The 21838-nt window shown below is 42.9% G+C and overlaps 1 protein-coding gene across 7 annotated transcripts in view; it reads right to left on the bottom strand.

Annotated features, from left to right (window-relative positions):
- Nucleotides 1-21296, bottom strand: part of AFF1 (ALF transcription elongation factor 1) — a 196998-nt gene extending 175702 nt beyond the window's left edge. For 3 of the 7 annotated variants that reach the window (XM_070372657.1, XM_070372665.1, XM_070372660.1), the window contains exons 1-2: nt 21044-21295; nt 8026-8099 (exon numbers count right to left, since the gene is read on the bottom strand). In XM_070372657.1, the coding sequence (XP_070228758.1) occupies nt 8026-8063 (38 nt within the window). In that variant the 5' untranslated portion in view covers nt 8064-8099; nt 21044-21295. Of the gene's footprint in view, nt 1-8025; nt 8100-14704; nt 14950-21043 lie in introns of those variants that run through there. The other 4 variants (XM_070372658.1, XM_070372661.1, XM_070372662.1 and 1 more) reach the window with 3 other exon arrangements.
- Between the last annotated feature and the right edge of the window lie 542 nt (nt 21297-21838).

The raw sequence follows: 21838 nt of genomic DNA, 5'->3' as shown, positions 1-21838 counted from the left end.
ACTCCATTCTACAGGGAATACCTGGGACAGAAGCATGTAATTCTCAGCACCAGAGACAAAAGGAGACAGAAAAATATTTGTGGTGAGGGCCATTCTGAGTACAGTACAGTGTGGAGCAGCAGCCCCGGCTCCATCCAAGAGACTGTGACAAGGACAGTCTCCCCAGACACTGTCAGATGCGCCCCTACCCCCACCTCCAGGGAACACAATTATTCCAGGTTGAGAACCACTGGTCTATAAGAACAAAAACACATTAAGAGAAGCAGTCAGATAAATCCACAAAGTAAAACATACATTCAACTCAGTTTCCTCAAACAGTCAACTCCACCGTCTGCCCCCCACCCAGCATCCCCACAAAATAAGCAGGGTAAATGCTCTGGGTTAAGACGTGACAAAACCTAACACAGTATACAGGCTTCCCAGGTGGCTCAGCAGTAAAGAATCCACCCGCAATGCAGGAATGCAGGAGATGTGAGTTCAATCCCTGGATTGGGAAGATCCCCTGGAGAAGGAAATGGCAACCCACTCCAGTATTCTTGCCTGGACAGAGGAGCCTGGCAGGCTGCAAGTCATAGGGTAGCAAAGAGTCAGACATGACTGAGCGCACGCCCGCGCATACGCACACACACACACAACACAGTCAGCATTTTAGGGAACCCTTAGCAACTAAAAAACAACAGCAAGGCAGGATACGCACTTGGATTTGACTGAGTCAGGATGTAAACAACTTGAACAGACATTTTAAAACAATCCGAACAGTGTGGAGACGGGCTAATTCATAGATGAATCTAAAATGTAATTTTATTAGGAAAGAGACTGGCACACAATTATGTAGGGAAAGAAATCCCCCTTTTAAAGGAGACGCACATAAGGTAAAGCCAAAGTGAAAAAACAGATGTCTGGGATTGGCTTTAAATCACTCCAGCAAAGAACAAAAGGAAAAGGATACATTTTTTTTTCCTTTTAAGTGTGGCAAAATATTGAGAAATGTTAAATCTGGAGAAAAGGCTATTTGAAAGTTAATGAAATATTCTACTTCTACCGTCTATAATAAAATTTTTTCTTTCCAAGTGAAGGAAAAAGAGTGGAGGCAAGTATGATAAGATCTATACTAAGTTAGGTTTTCATGCCCAGTCAGGGCCAATATTCTTTATTGCTGTTACAATGCACAAAATTTCTGTCTTTCTCTTGCCCCTTCATCCCATTTCCCTCCTTCCCAGTCTCCCTCTTTCTCTTTTCCTTCAGATTGTCTCCCCCTTAATAAGTCTGGGACCACCTCATGCTTTCAGTAGCTTTAATAAGACCTGTTCACTTAACTCTGTCTATTATAACATCTTACCTATATAAACACATACAATCCAATGTCTGAAATCATTTTAAAGCAACAGAAACGGTGACACTCTGCCTTTCAGGTTAAGAAGAAAGTATTATCTGATGAAAAGCATCAAAACTTGGTCAAAGGCAGAAATTGCTTAATAATATGTTAAATGTTGTTTGGTAGAGAAAAATTTTCCACCAAAATAAACCAATTGCTCCAGCATTCCCTATAGCTTGATTCACACATTCAACTATTAATTTCTCCAAGCTTTTTCCTCCTCCAGTACAAGGAGCCAGATTACCATCTAATCTAACTACATTACAGGGCTATCATGAGAGACAGAAAACAAGACTCAGATTCTGAAATAATGTCCTCCAGGCTTCTGAAAAAGAGGAAACTGAAATATTCATCTTAATCCTGTTCCACATATTCCCAAGGAGGCTGATGGCTACTGCTTTAGAAGAGAAGCCTACAAAAAAGAAAAAGGTTCTTCCCCAAATCAGGATAGTATAAAATTAGTATTCATACAAAGATGGTAAGAAAAGTGAAAGTGATAGTCACTCTGTCGCGTCCCACTCTCTGTGACCCCCACGGAGCCCGCCAGGCTCCTCTGTCTGTGGGATTCTCCAGGCAAGGATACAGGACTGGGTTGCCAAGCACTCCTCTAGGGGATCTTCCCAACAACCCAGGAATGGAACCCATGTCTCTTTTGTCTCCTGAATTGGCAGGCACATTCTTTATCACTAGCGCCACTTGGGAAGCCCTATTCCTGGAGTAGCTCACAAAGGAATCCTTTCCACCCAAAGAGCTGCCTCTAAACAAAGTCTTTCTCTTTTGAGGTAGAGTTGTGGAAGGTACTTATTCTCCTGAAACCCAGCTCCCTACTAGTATCACCAGAGCAAGAGAATTAACGATTCATGAAGGAGTTTATCCCAGGCGCTGGGATAAACACTTTACATACATTATTCTTGGTATCCTCATCTTAATGAGGCTTAAAAGTTGAGCCATTTGTCCAATGTGTCAGAGATCTAAACACAAGTTACCCAGCCCTGGAGTCCCACACGCAAGTCTGCTACATCACTTAGGCAATACAAAATCAACTGGACTTTTTTTTTTTTAGATAAATTGTCCTCTATATTTATTCATGGCTGTGCTGGGTCTTCACCTCTGCTCAGGCTTTTTCTCTGTTCACAGAGAGCAGGGCTACTCTCCAGTTGCAGTGCACTGGCTTCTCTTGTTGCAGAGCATGGTCTCTAGGGTTCGTGAGCTTCAGTAGTTGAAGCATGTGGGCTCAGTAGTGTGTCTCCCAGGCTGTAGAACACAGGCTCAATAACTGCGATGCGTGGGCTAAGTTATTGCTTGGCACATGGGATCTTCCCGGACCAGGGATCAAACCCGTGTCTTCTGCATTGGCAGGCGGATTCTTTACCACTGAGCCACCAGGGAAGCCCCTCAACTAGATTTTACTGGTGAAAGTACTCAGTACGTCTGCAGCTGAGTCTCCCCCACTCCCCACCACACACCCACTCCCCACCAAATTTAACTGTCCATTTGGGAAATAACTAATTCTGAAAAAGATTTCCTCAGGCCTGAGATAAGTCTGAAACCAAACTCTTTTAAACCCATCAAACCGAATGACTCCTCTTAAACTATATATGACAACGACACACGACGAGCAACCATTTTCTAAAATAAAGGGAAACCATGCATTCTGTATAAGAAACATTATTGCGCTTATAAATCAGGCCTAAAACAACTTGCTGGGGAAACACAGGAAATTTCACAATTCCAGGTGTGGATTATTTACAATGCCCAGGCCAATCACAGTTTCAGGAAAACACAGCTTACAGCCATTAATCTCTCCAGTGAGCATCTGGAAGTCAGGCCCCTGATTTACTCACACAAAGAAAATCTGTCCATATAATAGGTGTTAATCAGCTTAACACCTTGTAGCTTCCTCACTAATTGAGGGCTCCCCTCAATTAGGAAAGGTAAACGTTATTTCAGACTCTCCTGGGGAAGGAGAGCGTGCAAGAGTATAGCATTATGGTTCAGGGTTCACAAAATGCAATCACTCAAATCTTTCCCCCAAACTGACAAGCATATCAGCAGATTTCCTAACACACACTGAAGGGAAAGAAGGGGGACTGGGTAGTGACCTTGCAAAGGGGCATGTTCTCTCTTTCAACAAGGAGAAAGAAAAGTAATTTGAAACTCCAGGAAAAATAAAAACACCATCCAAAGATGAGGCAATTTAAAATGTGGCATGAATTTGAGCAATTCACTCAGCTATAGGTGTTCACTTGTCCTGATCAATATCAAATGTGTCAAGTGGTACTTGGGTTGACTTTGAACCCATAGAGAAGAAATAAAACCCTAAACGCTATTTTGCTTCCCAATCAAAATAGTGTAAATAGTGCTTCTTGGTTTTTCAGCTTTTATTATTAAAAGACAGAGCTTGCAAAAGCACAGATGCTTATAAAATGTGCTGTCAACCTGGACAATTTAAAACTAAAAGCAGGGGACTTCCCTGGTGGTCCAGTGGTTAAGAATCCACCTGCCAATACAGGGGACATGGGTTCGATCCCTGGTTTGGGAAGACCCCACGTGCCTTGGAGCAACTAAGCCCATGTACCACAACTACTGAGCCTGCAGGCCCTAGAACCCATGCTCTGCAACAAGAGAAGCCACCACAGTGAGAAGCCCGAACACCACAACTAAACAGTAGCCTCTGCTCTCCACAACTAGAGAAAGTTCTTGCACAGCAGCAATGACCCAGCGCCACCAAAATAATAATTAAAAAAAACCTAAAAGCAGAGCTAACAGTTGGAAGGTAGAGGAGAGAGAAGTGGAAAAGAGTAAGGATAATTATACTATCAGATTAGACAATGAAAAGTTGATGGAAATTTTTAAAATTTTAATACTGATTATATAGTAAAATATAGTATATTCATTTGATATGCCTTATTATAAAGGCATATAAAGATATATAAGTTTGTGAAATAAAAGAAAAATGACAAACATCTTTTTGCCTATTCATACTGTTCATGGGGTTCTCACAGCAAGAATACTGGAGTGGTTTTCACTTGAGGACCACATTTTGTCAGAACTCTCCACCATGACCTGTCCGTCTTGGGTGGCCCTGCATGGCACGGCTCATAGCTTAATTGACTTACACAAGTCCCTTCGCCTGACAAGGCTGTGATCCATGAAGACTGGTGTGCTGCTGTCCATGGGGTTCCAAAGACTCAGACATGACTTAGTGACTGACTGACAATAACATAAGCATCGAAACTGAATAGACACCAAAAAGAATACACTACTTGATTATTTTAAAATAAAAATCGAAAGCAGGCATAGAAGTGAGAATAGCGGTAGGCTTTGAGAGAGACAGTAGCTAAGAGCAGACAGGAGGGGCTCCTGGGGAGCTGGTATTGTTGTTGCTTGATCGGTTACACAAGTGTGTTCACTTTGTGAAAATGCATTGAACTGTACTCATAGTGTCAGCCCTTTTCAGTTTGTTACACTCCAATAACAATTTTTAGAAAGAACAAAAAGGGGAGGGGAAAGAAGGGGAGGAGAAATATAAGTACATCAGACTGAGTACCATCAAATGTTGATAAGTCTGGGAGCCAGGGGAATAAGCTTATTTGTAAGAACTAAAACAAATATTGTCTTTACACATGATATTAATATTCTGCCATGCTGATGACTTCTGGTAGCCCTGAGCAGACTAAGGATTCACACTCAGACGTCTATTTAGTTTGCGCAATTAACACCTGCCTGCTCAATACACGTCTATTTCCTTTAAAATATGTGCTAGTCCTGGACCAGTTTCACGTGAATTTGTTTTTTGGGAGGGATGGAGAAGGCTCTTCAGAGTCCCTTGGGCTGCAAGGAGATCCAACCAGTCCACTCTAAAGGAGATCAGTCCTGGGTGTTCTTTGGAAGGACTGATGCTAAAGCTTAAAACTCCAGTACTTCAGCCACCTCATGCGAAGAGTTGACTCATTGGAAAAGACTCTGATGCTGGGAGGGATTGGGGGCAGGAGGAGAAGGGGATGACAGAGGATGAAATGGCTGGATGGCATCACCAACTTGATGGACATGAGTTTGGGTAAACTCCAGGAGTTGGTGATGGACAGGGAGGCCTGGCGTGCTGTGATTCATGGGGTTGTAAAGAGTTGGACATGACTGAGCGACTGAACTGAACACGACAAAACATTTAAACAAGTGAGCTATTTGGTATATGCTAAAAATAGAGCTCTATTTAGGATTTCCTCTAACTTACTACTTGTACTGGGTTATTAAAAGGACCACATCAGGGAGTTCAAGAGCTGAAAAGACAAATGTAACAAATAATAAAAACAGCTCTGTAATTGCTAGAATGCTACTACAAAGGGCAATTAGCTAGTCTAACAATTAGCAACAACAGAAAACAAATGTAAATAATGGAGTACCAAATATCTTTTTTAATCTCGCCACTGATGATACTGTTCAGTGTTATTATAATTTATGATTCTTCTTCCAGAAATTACTCTGGATACAGTGTGAGTAATCAGAAATAGCTGAAAAATCATACCTCCAAAAAACCTTAGAAATTTAAAATTTCTTCACCCCGATACATTTTCATTAACCTGATATTTAGATTCCTTTGTAGAAAGACCCAGTTTTCATATTCTATAGAATTCAACTCTTAATTGATTAATTCAAACTCCAATCAAGATGCCAACAATTTTTCTAGAAAATGACAAACGACTTCGGAGTACATGTGGAAATGTAATCAGATGTGACTAGCCATAAAAATTCTAAAAATGAAAATTACTGACAAAGAATCTGCCTAAATATTAAAATCTATAAAAACACTGAAATAGTACAGCACCGTTGGCAGAAGAGACAACTGATGGCACAAAAGAGTTCACCAACAGACTCAAGAATGTGATGGGTTTTGGACATGGCATTCAAATCAGTAAAGATAGATGATTTAATAAATTATGTTGGAACAACTGGCCAGCCTTTTGCTTAAAAAAAGGCTAACATCCCCCAGACTTTTTCATTTTCCTATTAATACGGAAATTTACAACACACACTTTACACTAAAATCAATTACAGATGGATCAAAACACTAAAAAGTCAATGATCTAAAGTGGGCAGCAAATGAAGAGGGCAAAGCATCTAACTCGTCCGTGAACCCAGCTGTGTGGGAACTGTAGTGAACTAAAAAGGATCCGTGCTTCCCCAGCTTTTCATTCTTTCTTTTTAAACATCAAGTCTCCCTGGGGCAAGCTGACATAGCAGATGTCTGTCTGTCAGAGGAAATCAGGTGGGTGTTTGGGAGTTCTGGTTGGGGAGAACTAAGTCTCAGCACACCTGAAAAGTAATGGCACATCACTTGAGAAGTTTTGAATTAGAAAGCTCATGACTTCTCAAAAAGAGCAGGAGCTAGTTATTGATTCCATCTGACGGGTGGTCTATGGTAATGCAAACGCTGTGCTGTTAAATTTTTCAGGAGAAGATGGAAGTCTAGATTGTTACGTAAAAATCACTGGCAGATATATATATATATTTAGGACACTGCGAGAGGCCAAACAAAACCCATCTGTTGGCCAGATCTGCCCCACAGGCCACCAGCGTACAAGTTCTGATTTAAATGCAAAAAATGAAACCTTTCAAGTGCCAGCCGAGAACACGTGACATTATTGTCTCAATTGTGGAATAGGAAAGACCTTGCGAAGCACAATCAAATCCAGAATCCATAAAATACCAAGACATTTAACTACATAACAATTTAAAACTTATGTGTAACTGAACATTATGAATAAGCCTTAAAAAAAAAAAAAAAAAGGATGCTAACAGTTTCCCCTCTGGCTCTAGCAGCACATGGACTGTGTAGCAGCCTGGGCCACGTGCCTTCCTCTGTGGGGGAGGAGAGTGCACCAAGTTCAACACCAGGACGACGGGGACCACTGGAGTGCAGGAAGAGCTTCCTAAATGAGCCAGAAAGGAGGAGGAAGTAGGAAAGCACCAGAATGGTCCAGAGCCACAGTCCCCATCATCTATTACTCAAGAAATATTAACTGAGTATGTTTGAGTCTACAGGTCTCCTACTTTCATAGGTATTTGAATATCTAATAGTATACATAAAACTGATCAGGGATATTAAGAATTCCTTCTGAATAGCAAATTGGTTATTCTTAATAACTGCTTCACAATATAAACACGCTGCCTGCAAGGAACCCTGATCATATGCAATACACAAGAAGGCAGTCAACTATGTGTACAGAGTTGGAAGGAGAGATGTTGATTGTTAAGTATATCTGACAGAATTCCCTCCTCCAAGCCTCTCACAACAAGGCCGATTTCCTCATATCTGTTTCAGCACAAACCAAACAGGTGCACATTTTCCCAAATCAGTGTGACCTGGGCCAGTTCCTCGAACATAGAATTAGGATGCTTGATCTAATATAATATCACATCCACATGTTAAAGAAATGAGTTACAAGACTAAGAGAGTACTAGATTTAAAGAAAATATGTAGCCAGTCTAACAGGTTTGATTTCATCCAGAGAAGACAGAAATTTTCACACCTTTTCCTGCACCAGAGAGTCCATAGGTCACAAAAATAAAAAGGACCAACCTTATTCTTTGAAAAATTGATTATAAAATTCAACATCAAGGTATCTTTGCATCATGGACCTCATGGTTACCTGTTGCTGCTGCTGTTGACTCTTTCGGTAAACGCCATTGCTGCCAATTAGTGGAAAGCGATGAGTCTGCTCATCTGAAAAAGAAACAGCAGCCTGTGAACATCAGCACATAAATAACTAAACTAACTGGTACACCTAAACTGGAAGGCATCTTACTAGACACAGAACTCATAGCTCTCATTAGAATAACAGACTGGTTCTTCACCAACTCTCAAATCGTGTGAACAAACCGGCCGGCGTATACCAAAGGCCAAATGCATTTTTAATTTTAAGCCTGAAAACAGTTTCAGCCAGGAAAGATATGTGCACATGTATGTTTATCATGAGGCGGGAGAAAGGAAATAACATTTCCCCAGTGTCCAGTTTGTGCCAAGCCTTTAAAAATGACATTTCATGTAAACATTACAATACACTTGCAAGGTACATACTAATACCTCATATACTAAATAGCCCATTTTATATATAAGAAAAGTGAAACTCAGTTTTAAATAATTTGCCTAAGGTAATAGGTTGTGTCAACAATCTCACTAGAATCAAAAGGGGGAAAGGGAAAAGTATAGACAAGAAAGAAAAGTTGATCTTCAAGGCTAAATAAAAAAGTGAGCCCAGTAAAAGCCAATCTTGAGATTTTACTTCCACTCATAAAAGCCACTTAACCCCAAAGCAATTCTGGAGAGTTCTCTTAAAACAGTACTGGTTTAAAAAAAAAAAGTTGTTATCCAACCTGGGCAGACTGGCCTTGGTACCTATCTTGTATATCTCTAGTAACAACCTTTCTCTCTGTGTCTAACACCATCAACAGCTGTTTCCTTTTCCCTTTCTTGTGTGTATTTGTAAATTTACTGCTCTTATCCTAACTTGCTTTAAATAGTTTCAATTTTTTTCAAACATCCTTAAGGCAAAAGGGTATGTTACTAAATTATCTTAGTACCAATTTAACAAACTATCTGATACAAATGGAAATAAATACAGATGTTAAATTTGTAACAACTTTTAGAGTGCCTGCTACTTTAAGAGATTAACTGTCATACTTTATGCCTGAGGCTGAAGAAATACTAGAACTGAGTCCCTCAGCTCTACACTGACTCTTGATAAGGTCTTTTATCTCCCCTCTCCATGACTACAATGTTTCCTTATTAGTAGATAACCATTTGTCAGTCTATCTCCTGCCCCAGAAAGAATGCAACATAGATGCTACAAACATTCTAATCAGACTCACCTTAGCAGAGCTCTAAAATTTTGAAGGTCAAACATGCTTTGGAGTAGGACACTCCTGCTGGCTATAGTGGCCCTAGGCAAGTTTTCTAAATTCTCCAAATCAAATCCCTATCACCACTCCCCTTTAAAGAAGGTAAGTAAAGTCACTCAGTTGTGTTCAACTCTTTGAGACCCAGTGGACTGTAGCCCACCAGGCTCCTCCATCTGTCCGTGGGATTTTCCAGGCAAGAGTACTGGAGTGGATGGCCATTTCCTTCGCCAGGGAATCTTCCCAACCCAGGGATTGGAGAACCCGGGTCTCCAGAATTGTAGGCAGCTGCTTTTACCGCCTGAGCCACCAGGGAAGTCGGAATAGAGTCCATGATGATTGTTCCCAAAACAGTCCTCCCAATGAAGATGCCCCACCTGTTAGCTGCTTAATAGCCAAGAGCACCCGCCCCAGGGCTGACTGCTGCACAAAGGAGGTGGGGAGCGAGGCTATTGAGGGAGTCTCACGGGCTCAGAGCGCCTGCAATGCGGGAGACCTGGGTTCGATCTCTGGGTTGGGAAGATCCCCTGGAGAAGGAAATGGCCACCCACTCCAGTACTCTTGCCTGGAAAATCCCATGGATTGAAGAGCCTGGTGGGCTACAGTTCACAGGGTCAGCAAAGAGTCGGACAAGACTGAGCGACTTCACTTTCACCTAACAAAGGTTCTGAGTTTCCTAGTTTGTTCATTTACTCACTGGGCCAACAAAAAAAAAAAAATTTTTTTTTAAGATTTTTGGGGTGTGGACCATTTTTTAAAAGTCTTTACCGAATTCATTACCATATTGCTTCTATATTTTTTTATATTGTTTTATATTTTGGTTTCTTAGCCAAGGGGCATGTGGGTCCAAATCCCCTGCATTGAAAGTCAAAGTCCCCACCCCTGGACCACCAGGGGAGCCCCCTGAGCCAACAAATATTTCCTGGGCATCTACTGTAAGAAGAGGAGAGTGAAGGAAATGGGCACTTATCATCACTGAGCTTACAAACTACAGAAGGCGAGCAAAGATGAAGCATTCTATACAGATGTTCCACTTGAAAAAGTGTCATAGAAGAAAACTGAGAAGTGCAGAGGGCCAGAGAGGAAACGAGGTAAGGTGCTGCACTTTTATATCAAGTGGTCAGAGAAGGAAACATCTCAGCAAGGGCTTAAAGGAAGTAAGGAGCAAGCCGTGCTGAGCTGTAGTAAAAGATGGCTAGCACTCAGGGTGATGAGGTGTCAGGGCTCATGTTCGTCAATGGTAATAAATGTACCACCCCAGTGGGAGATGCTGAGTGGAGGAAAGCTGGGGGTGGTGCCGGAGACAGGGAGGTCTATGAGCAATCTCTGTGCCTCCCACTCAGTTTTGCTATGAACTTAACTGCTATAAATAAATAAATAAAGCCTTTCTTTTAATGGTCCTAGTGGAGAAGGAAATGGCAATCCACTCCAGTATTCTTGCCTGAGAGATCCCATGCACAGAGGAGCCTGGTGGGCTACAGTCCATGGGGTCAAAAAGAGTTGGATAGGACTGAGCAACCAAAGAAAATCATCCTAGGAACTGTGAGATGTCCAAGACAGAGGGAGTCAGCTGAATCCCGGGTCTCACAACTGGTTTCTTAGGCAGGTGAGTGAAGTACAAAGTGAAAGAGGCATCCTCTGAGCGATCTGGCCGTAGGCACAACTAAGGACTTGAATGTGCAACTTAGATTCGTAACCCTGCTTGGTGGCTTGATCCCTTCCACAGAGGCAAGGGCAAGAAGGCCGCATCACCACCATGTCTTCCAGTAAAGACCAAATTCAGCCTATCCTTCACCAACTCCCAGAGCTTGCTCAAACTCATGTCCAGCAAGTTGGTGATGCCATCCAACCATCTTATCCTCTGTCGTCCCCTTCTCCTCCCACCTTCAATCTTTCCCAGCATCAGGGTCTTTTTCAATGAGTCAGTTCTTTGCATTAGGTGGCCAAAGTATTGGAGTTTCAGCTTCAGCATCAGTCCTTCCAATGAATATTCAGATACAAGGTTAGTTAGGTTAGAATGGAGGCTTACTGTGGTTAGGAAAGTTATGACCCTAAAGTGCTGCTAAGGAAGGTCACTAGTATATGCTTCAGTTAATGTCTCCTTCAAAGAATCTTTCTTAAAAATAGCCACATTTGTACAAGAAGGTTTCTCTAATAAAATGTTTGTAATAGCAAGGAAACTGGTAACAACCTAATACATACCAACACAGAAAGGGTAAATTATGATACATGAAACATGGTGACACGGTGTAACATCAAACAGGTTTATCCAAACAAGATGCTGAGCAAAATGTACACTGTGAGCCAATTTGCTTGAAAAGAAAATGTTTTCTTTTGATATTTATGCATAACACACACCCTTAACACACACACACTCAACTGTTGATAGTGGTTTCTCTGGAAAGCAGCACTTTCAGCTTTTATTCTGTATGCTATGAATCCTTTTATTATCTGCATAAACATTTTCTTCTTTAAGTATAATGGTTGGGGGTGGGGAATTTCCTGACCCATCAATACTGAAAATCAGGTCTTCCTGAAGTCTTCATACATTTTTATATTATTTTCACCAGATTATAAAGACAAAGCAGAAAAATAAGTGGGGGTGGGGGAGCCAGTTTAAAATCCTCCCATTAAAAAAAGTAGGTAAGGGACTTCCCCAGTGATCCAGTATTCAATGCAGGGGACATGGGTTCAATCCCTGGTCAGGGAACTAAGATCCCCCATGCCTCAGAGCAACTGACTGAACCATAACTACTGAACCCACATGTGGCAACTAGAGCTGGCGCTCCACAATGAAAGATCCTGAACGATGCAACGAAGATTCTGTGTGCCACATCTAAGACCCAACAGCCAAATAAATGAAATAATTTTTTTAAATGTAAAGCAGGTAAGATTCCAACGTGGCTCTATTTTAAAAATAGAGTAATGCTGTACAGCCAAAAAAAAAAAGGAAGCTTAAGCAAGACAGGTGATCACTTTGGGCAAATTAAGCTCTACCAGCCTCAGTGCTCCCACCTGTAAAATGGAAAAATGGCCTATTTTACAGAGTCACCAAGAACAGTGCTTTATAAATCTAGCTAAAATGCCCCGCACACGGACACATCATGGACATTCAGTACACAGCAGTTCTTATTTAAGTCAGCAATGTCGATCTTACCTTTTATGTAACTGACACAGACTGTTTCATGTAGACATGCACTCTGTCAGATCTATTTAAGTGACCCTTCCACAGTCCTTTCAGCCTCTTGCAATGCAAATTTATTCAGAAATAAAAATGTCACATACATCAAACTGCTTTTTCTCCCCAAAATAGAAGGAAAAACATTTCAAGTAAAAAAAAAAGTTGTTTTTTTTTTTGAAGTTTTACAGACACTCACACCATACACATATATAATTACAAGGAAAGAAGAAGAGGAATACAAAAAAAAAAGACTCAGGATATTTTCAAATATTCTGTTTTAGGGTTTTGTTTTTTTTTTTTTTACATTTTATTTATATTTTAAATTTATTTTTAATTGGAGTATAATTGCTTTACAATACTGTGTTGGTTTCCGCCATGTATCAGCATGAATCAGCCATAGGTATATGCATGTCCCCTCCCTCATGAACCTCCCTCCGGTTTTAGGCCATTAAGTGCTTCCAAATCTAGCACAGTCCTGGGAACCTACTCTCAGGGGCCTTTGCGATGATGTGCTGCTGGTTTAAAGGCCTGCTTTGCAACCTCCTAGCTATATGACCTCAAGGTCTCAGCCTTCTTATCATTAACATGGAGCTTCCTAGGGGTTGCTGGAGGGTTAAATGAAATGGGTGTCATATTTTTAGCACAATGCCAAGCTCATGGTGAACATTCAATAGTAGTAGCTGTTCTGGTTATTTTTCTGCCAACCAAAGTACATGTTCAAGACAATCCATACATTAGAGAAGCTTTTCTACTGGACAAACAGCTGCTAAGTAGGTCTCAAAGCCCCATGACCATGACCCAGTTTCCAGAGAATATGAGGAAAACAACTGCCCAGAGGCCTGAGGATGTCTGGTCTGGTCTGGTCCCTGGTCAGCTTGCCTTCCCCTTTTCCACACATACCCTCCAGGAATAACAGCCTCTTGGTAACTGGCAATGTGTCAGCGGTGAGTCATGGGTCATACACTGTTTTCATCTGAATTCTCCAGAACTCTACCCCAAGCAGTTCATACTCTCAGGGCCCCCAACTGACATGATCGCCTACAGTTCCTTTAGCTCTCCAGTGCCACATGAAGCCCTCAGGACATTCATAATGTAACACGATTTCCCCAACGACCTCTTCTCCATTTCAAACCCTCTGTTTCAAGGCGGACACCGCCTTGAACAAGGTTCAGGCCCCAAACTCAAGTCCACATCCCACAGCCTGTTAGCTCCCTCCCATCGTTCAGCTCAAATAACACGTTCTCCAAGAGCCCTCCCTGAATGCAGCAGCAAATGTAGCACTGATGTGCCTGCAGCCAACCCATGCGCTATTTCATTATATTCTATATGGGTTCAGAATGTGTCTAGCTGCAAGTAATAATTGTTTAATTAACAGTGGCTTCTAATATTTCTGGACTCCCCTGGTGGCTTATTGCTAAAGAACCCACCCGCCAATGCAGGAGATGTGGGTTCAATCCCTAAGTTGGGAATATCCCCTGGAGAAGGAAATGGCAACCTACTCCAGTATTCTTGCCTGGAAAATCCCATGGGCAGAGGAGCCTGGTGCGAGCTACCATCCATGGGGTTGCAAAGAGTCAGACATGATTTGGCGACTAAACAACAATTTCTCCAGACCTTGATGCTGGGAAAGATTGAAGGCAAAAGGGGAAGAGGGCGGCAGAGAACAAGGCGGTTAGATAGCATCACCAGCTCAATGGATATGAATCTGAGCAAAGTCCGGGAGATAGTGAAGGACAGCGAAGCCTGGGGTGCTGCAATCCACAGTCAAACACAACTTAGAGATTGAACAACAGCAACAATAGCAAGTCTAAAGGAAGGTGGCTAGTGGTATAATTTTAGCCATACAATGAGGCCATTTGGAACTCTGGCTCTTCCTGCTCGGCCACATTTAGCGTGCTGTCTTTAGGCACATCATCTCTTTGTACAAAAAGGTTGCTGGTCATAACCAGACATCTTTTCAACATGCCAAGCAGGGTGTGGCTATTTCAGCCACATCAGGAAAGTCCTTCCCCAAACCTTTACTACCTGAAAACCAAAACGAGGTCACATGGCCTCCTCCAGCTTCAGAGGAAACAGGTAAATCAAGATACAAATTGTTATCACTGGCTGAGAACAAACATGATCTGTCACCTAAGGCTGCGCCCAGTTTAATCGCATGCATAATCAAGGTTCTCTTAGCAACAAAAAATGGGAATGAGCACTGGGGAGGAAAAGAACAGTGTTGGCCATGCTTATCTTTTCACAGTACTTACACTATCTGAAATTGAAGTGAAGTCAAGTCACTCAGTCGTGTCTGACTCTTTGCGACTCCATGGACTGTAGCCTACCAGGCTCCTCCGTCCCTGGGATTCTCCAGGCAGGAATACTGGAGTGGGTTGCCATTTCCTTTTCCAGGAGATCTTCCCAACCCAGGGATCGAACCCAGGTCTCCCGTATTGCAGGCAGACGCTTCACCATCTGAACCACCAGGGAAGCTTGTATCTGAAATTAACTTCTGCTAAATAAGCAAATAAATATGTAAGTGTTGATGGTTCATACCTCAATAGAATGTAAGCTCCGTATCCAGCTTTACATATACATGCCCAGAGCCTGTATTTTAAAATTACTGTCAACTTTCTCACATTAGGCAGGTATTATAGGTGCTGGAATATAGTAAGGGTAGTCTAGGTTATGCTGGGCTTCCCAGGTGGCTCAGTGGTAGGGGACTCTGGTTCGATTCCTGGGTCAGGAAGATCCCCTGGAGAAGGAAACAGCAACCTATTCCAGTATTCTTGCCTGGGAAATCCCACAGACAGAGGAGCCTGGTGAGCTCAGTTCTTGGGTTTGCAGAGTCAGACACGACTGAGTGAGTGACTAAACAACAGCAATAAGGTTATGCTACTGTGGCAAATTAAGCCCCACATCTCAGTGGCTTGATGGCACAAAAACGTATTTCCTGGTCATTCTTTATGTTCGTTACATATGGTGGAGGGGAGGAGGGGAGGGGTTAGGGAGGAGGCAGGGAGCTTCACTCCACACCGAGAAATCTAAGCTGGAAAAAAGCCAAGTTGGAAACTCCACGATCTCAAAACGTGGCTGCAGAGTTTACTATAGTAAACGAGAGGTAGACAGCCACTTAAAGGCTTCAGTCCAGAAAAACATGTTACTCTCACGAACAGCCCCCTGGACAGAATTAGTCACATGATTAGTGTGCCCTAAGGAGGTGGAGAGCACGTGAATGTGGGCGGTAAATGTTTCTGCCTCATTCCCCATGGAATGGTAAAATATTGTACAACGCATCATCCCTATTTTAGAATTTAGACCCATCAGAGAAATGTCTTAGAATGAACTTAAAGTTAGGGATACTCAGTAAAACAATTATTTCATCTTATAAGGCAATACTTACCATTAAAAAAAATTTTTTTTTCCCCTTCAGGAGTAATAATAGGAAATACTTATGCAGCACTTATTATGTTCTGCTTCAAGTACTTGCCAAATCACATTACCTTTAATCAACCCAACTACCCAGAAAGGGAGATACAATAGTATCTTAAACCCATTGTCTAAGGGAATGGGAGAGTGTCAGACGCCAACTCTCCATGGGTCATTTCTGCATATCGTATAAGCAGAGGCACCAACCGCCTTTATTCCAGATGATCTTTAAGGATGCTTATACAGAGAACAGCCTTGAAAAATATATCTCCCTATGGAGCAAAGGGCAGGTGTGCTAACTGCCCATTATAAAAGATTAGGATTCCCTGAAGATGTGGATTTCTCTTAGTGTTATCCTCTGTGTTTGCAGGTACCGTCTGACTCTTTCCACATCTCCCCTCTTTGGAAACTAGGTCTTAGGGAACCAGTGTAAGAAAATGGTAATAGTCTGGCTATAGCCATTATTACAAGTAATAAAGCCATTCTCAAGAGTCCATGAAACTGTGGCAGGTTAGTTTTTGAGCTTGAAAGTGGGGTAAAATGTCAGAGCCTTCACAGTTCTTGACAAGAAGTTAAGTAATCTGCCTGACAGCTAGAGTAGGTGGCATATCTAAGATTCAAGCCCAAGCTGTCTGGCTTAGAAACCATGCTTTAAAATTCTCTGCTATACTGCAGTATGCCTCAAAGTGTAACTCCAGAACTAGAAGCATCAATATCACCTGTGAACATGTTACAAGTGCAAATTCTTGGGCATTACCCCAGACCTACTGAATCAGAAACTGTGGGGGTGGGAAAGGGAAAGACATATGTGTATCTTGAAGGTTTTTCAGGAGATTCTGATGGTTACTGTAAGTTTGAAAAACACCACTTTACTGCATATATTCACCATATCCATAAAATAGAAGGAAATGGTATGAGTATATCCTGATTTACATAGGGATTTGATTTGACCTTTCATAACCTGAATAATAGATTTGAAGCACTAACAGAGATGGCTCCTAAGCCCTTGCATTTAATTTTTAGGAAGGTAAGGGTCTTTATTTGGTGCAAATAAGCACTGCATATCTGTTTAATAGGGCTACATACTCTGCTTTGGAGTCACACATGTACATCCCAAATGCTAAATTAAAATACCTGCTTTTTTATTCCCACAATGATTAGAAAGAATTACTTAGCCAAGGAGAAACACTATTTATATTTGAGAGTCAAGCTCTAATTCTTGAAAAACAGGAAACCACATATCAACATGGCCAACACAGTGTACCACAGTAGAAAGGGCACCAGGCTTTGAGTCACAGAGTCAAGTCACTTAACTTCTTCAACTCAATTTCCTGATTTTAAAATGGAAAATGAACTCCAGCTTCAGAGTTGCAATTAAGCTTAAATGATATGTCATGTGAACGCCATTGGTAAACAGCTGTTGTGCTACGTTGTTTGTGGATGTAAACTCCACCTGCGTGGGCTCTTTCTCTGCCTTAACCTGATGTTATCAGTTCCTCCAAAGCTGAGAGCACTGTCTGGCACTTAGAAGATACTGGATTCTTATAAGGTATCGGGAATGAACATGAGGTATTACATTAATGATGTAATTGATTTCTCTGGACTCCACTTGTCACAATAATCTCAGTCATTTAATAGGAAAAACTTGCTTGAGCAAGAAATCCTTAGTCATGTTTTAAATGGGCCAGATAATTTAAGAAAATCAGCTGATTTTCTTCCCCTGGAGAACACTACTGAAACAGTTCTGTCCTAAGGCATAAGACAGAAACGCCTATTAGCAACCCTCAAGGCCTGACAGCCTCACGGTTCCCCATCTACAACAATCTCTTATGCTCTTATGAACAGCCAGGAATAAAGATGTGCACCTACAAAGAACTAAGTATTTCACATTTACTTCTGCATGGTGGTAGAATTTTAGTAAACAGATGACAGGGTTTATGTAATCTCTTGTAATAAAATCTAATATTAATTCAGCAAATATTAAATAAGCTACTGCTGTGTCTAAAAAGAGACTGCTGGAAAGCCACGGTCAATTAAATATCATTGAGAATGGGAGTCATTGTTGACTTTATAATTTAATGAAAAATATAACTTATTTACAAAACTTTCTATGAGTATGGTAAATGCAGTTCCTTAATTTGAACTCTCTAACATACTTTCTCAATCTCCTGAAAATTTTGTTAACGGTCTAGTCTTAAAATAGGGGAACTCTGGGCTTTTACCTTCAACAGAAATACTAAGATAGGCAAATGAATTCAAGGACATTTTTCAGGGTAGAGATTCAATAGTAAGAATTTTCTAGCTATGATGCCATACCTTAAGGGACATCTGCAGGGTATACTGTCCCCTGTGTATGCTTATAACAATCCAGATATTTATATATAAATTAGTTCTACCCTTTTCACAAGTGACAGCGCAAATCTATCTTAAAATTTGGAATTTTAATAATGGACTAACTTCATAAAGTCAACTTACTTGCATTATGCAAATTTGATCAATGAAAGCACAGATTACAGAGTTGAGCATGAAACGCCTTTTGTTTGCATCTTCAAAAATATGGAGAACAAGTTTGCCTTTTCCACTTTTTTTTTAATCCATCTTTTCAACCCCCAAAGCACTATAACTTCCACCAATCACATGGCTCCAGTGACTTATAAATGTTCCTAATAAAGATGCAACTCATATATATATATATGTATCTTAGACAACTCTTCCATGTAATCAAAGACAAATTAAGTAAGTATTTTAGTCAATAAAAATAACTTCTAGCTCCACTAACTCTTTGTAAAATTCAGTTAAACAAATAGGAAACAGAAGAGAAAGCCAGTTTTGACACAGTCTAATTACTAAAGGTCTCATAAACTCACAATGAAACAGTGACTTCTGGTGGAAATGCATGCATATTTTACATCTTGTAAGAGAAAGCAATGTTGAAAATAACCTGATCTTTACTCTTGTCATAAATTTTCTGCCCCTTGATGATTTCTGTATTGAAAATTAACACAATGTAAGTCTTGAAAATATTTTTAAGAGGTTGAAGAGTTAAGAGCATTTTTAAAGAGGTTGAAGAGTTAAGCAAATGCCAAAGACACTACAGAAATTCAATTGCCACAGTGAATGAATAAGACATATTAATTCTGATATGTAACACTTCCTTTTCTTCCTGCAAAGGGTCCACAGCAACACACCTCCAAGTTGCATATCTCCAACCACATCATCGCTGTCAGTTCTATTTAGAAAAAGAAAAGAAGGTGGGGGGGTGGTGAGGAAGTCCCCAATATTCATTTTTTTTTCTCCAAAACCTTGTGTCCCACTCTTCAAAACCTCTTTGTCCTAAAGTGACCAAACGCGTCTCAAATTCTTTCCTTGGTCCCCTCTCCTCAGTTAGCTGAATTCAAATTAGCTTTTTAAGTACTGGTTATCTAGTCTCCTACTTTCTCTGTTCCTTCATTCTCTTGGGTCATTATCTCTTAGTTCTCCCCATTCCTCTTCTGCATATTTATCTTCAAATACAATACTTTCCGACCTTGGCAAACAGACACCACCTCTAAATGAAAGCAGGCAAACCATTCAGAGTTTTCAACTCTCCTGTGAATTTCCAGAATATCCACTCAAGGAACCCTTTCCACTAAAGATGAAAGGCAAGCTAAGGAAATACATTAGACAGAGGAAGTAAACATTGAAACAGGGCATGCCTAGGTATTCTTAAGCCTCTAAGCAGAACTAGACTCCCGAGTCCCAAGGTCTTTCTTTTTCGTGACTTCTGTCGCTACTCGGAGTCTGACACCAGGTAGGTCCGGGAGTAGGGTGGAGGGTCCCATCACTGCCCGTACCTTCTACCACCTCTGCATGACCTTGTTCTGAAATAATCTTCCACAAGCAAAATCACCCACATTCTCAGGCCAGTCCCTTGTCTGGCGTTTCTCTGCCTCAATTACTGAGCTCTTCTCACCTGCCAAGCGTCTGAAGGAACAACCATGGGTCTTCGCCTTAATGTACGGTTTCGCCTTTAAGATTTAAATCTGTCTGGTTTCTTGATGGTAGGTCATCCCTCCTCCCCGCCCCCACCCCCTCCTGCTACGTGCACCAACTGGGTTAAGATTATCCCACCCTACTGTTTTGTTTTGTTAAAAAAAAAAAAAAAACTTCGTCTGCAAGGCCTTCCCCACCCCCACTTCGACACCCACCCGCCCCCAACAGAGATGGGCTCCCGGAAGACCGGACTCATCTCCACCTCCAAAGCCAAGGGTCTTCCCAAGGCAATTTACATAACAATACGGGGTCTGCGGAAACTCCAAGGAGACTAACCTAGGAGGAAAGTCGCAAGACCTTTGCAGGTCCCTCGCAGCTTCATTAACGTAACTCCCAAGCACCTTAAGGTAAAGGATGATTCCTGTAACGCTCCAGGTCCTCTCCCTCCTAATTCGCCAACCCCGGCGCTCGCAAAGTCGGAGGGCTAGCGTGTGGCAGTCAGAGGATCAGACATCAAGAAGAATGTATCACCGAGGGAAATTAACCAGTTCCACGCTCTGCAGACGCCGTCTCCCTCTGCGCCAGGAGCAGGTCTCAGAAGGTGCCTCCAACTTTTCCCCTTCCTCTCTAGAGTCTGCGGACCACCGCCGCACACCTCCATCTCGATCACAATTTGAGGAGATTGGAACCACTAATCTCTCTCCTAGACGTAGGAGGGGGAGGGGTGACGATGAAGGGGGGAGGGGGCCTCGTAACGGAGGAGAGAAAAGCCACGCTTTTACCCCCACTCCGCGGAGAAACTTCTGGGACTCTTCTATTACGCAACCCCAGGACCAGGTTCCAATACACGAACATCTTTCCGCAAGACGCGGGGCGCACGGGCAGACGTGGGATTCGGTGGAGTGAGAGAGGTGGGGAGGAGGACGGGTCTCTTCCTGTGCTCCCCTCCCCAGTTTTTCTAGACGCTACCTGCCGGTAATTGGTAAGGGCGGTAGAGAGCTCGGCGTCTCCCTCGCCGGTTCTCCCCGAAGGTTCCCACCGGAAAAGTGGGAACGCCAAGCGACTTGAGTCAGCGTGCTGGGAAGCCGGCTGCGAGGCGGGAGAACCGGGGCTTCCCAGAAGTCAGCGGCCGCGGCGCTGGGACCAGGATGACCACCCCAACCCCCCCACTTCCAGCTCAGGGGAGCAGGGCGCAGGATTCCGCTCACCTTCCAGACCTGGAGTCCTCCAGTCTCTGCTCGCGCGCCCTCGCCGCCTCCACCCTCCCCTGACCTGTTGCGGTGAGGAAGGGGCGCAGGTGCGGGGAGCGCAGGGCGCTCAGCGACGGCTCGCGCGGGACCCGGCGCCCAGCCGCGGAGGCGAGAACGCAGCTGTGCCAGCGACGCGCGCGGGCGGCGGCCGAGTGCGCAGGGGCCGCGCGCTCGTCCGTTCGCTGGCTGGCTAGCCCCGCGCGCCGGCGGCCCCCGGAACGCCCGGGAGGCGAGGCCCCGCCCTTCCCCGGGAGGCCACGCCCCATCCCGAGTTTCTCGGCCCCGCCCTGCCCACGCCCTCTTGCTGGCACCACCCTGATGAGAGGAACTGCGCGGGCCCTCCGCGGGAGACCAATGGGAGGACCCAGGGCCAGCAGCCTCTCGGAATGAATACTGCAGTGACCGTACACCGGCAGCGTGGGTGACCCTGCCCCGGCCTGGTGTGGGGCACCGCAACCCTTTCGCTTTGCAGCGAGAATGAGCTTAGGGTCAAGTTTTGACTAAAAGTGTCAAGGAGTCTTTTCTGCAGTCTCCTATTCTTTAGAAAGATGATAATAACTAACATCTGGAGAGGGTTAAATGGTTTGTAAAGGGCTTTTCGCACTCAAGCCCAGCTCATCGTCATAACAGCCGCATGAAACACACACACACACAGTATTGCTGCCATCTCCCAAATAATGAAACCGAAGGGGTAGAAATAGTGTGCCCAGTGTCCGCAAGCTAAAAAGTGGCACGAGAAACCAGGCCTCCCAA

Source organism: Bos mutus, chromosome 6 (genome assembly GCF_027580195.1).
Source record: "Bos mutus isolate GX-2022 chromosome 6, NWIPB_WYAK_1.1, whole genome shotgun sequence".
Classification (NCBI taxonomy): Eukaryota; Metazoa; Chordata; class Mammalia; order Artiodactyla; family Bovidae; genus Bos; species Bos mutus.
Note: the sequence above shows the minus strand (reverse complement) of the source record. Positions and strands in the feature narration are given on the sequence as shown.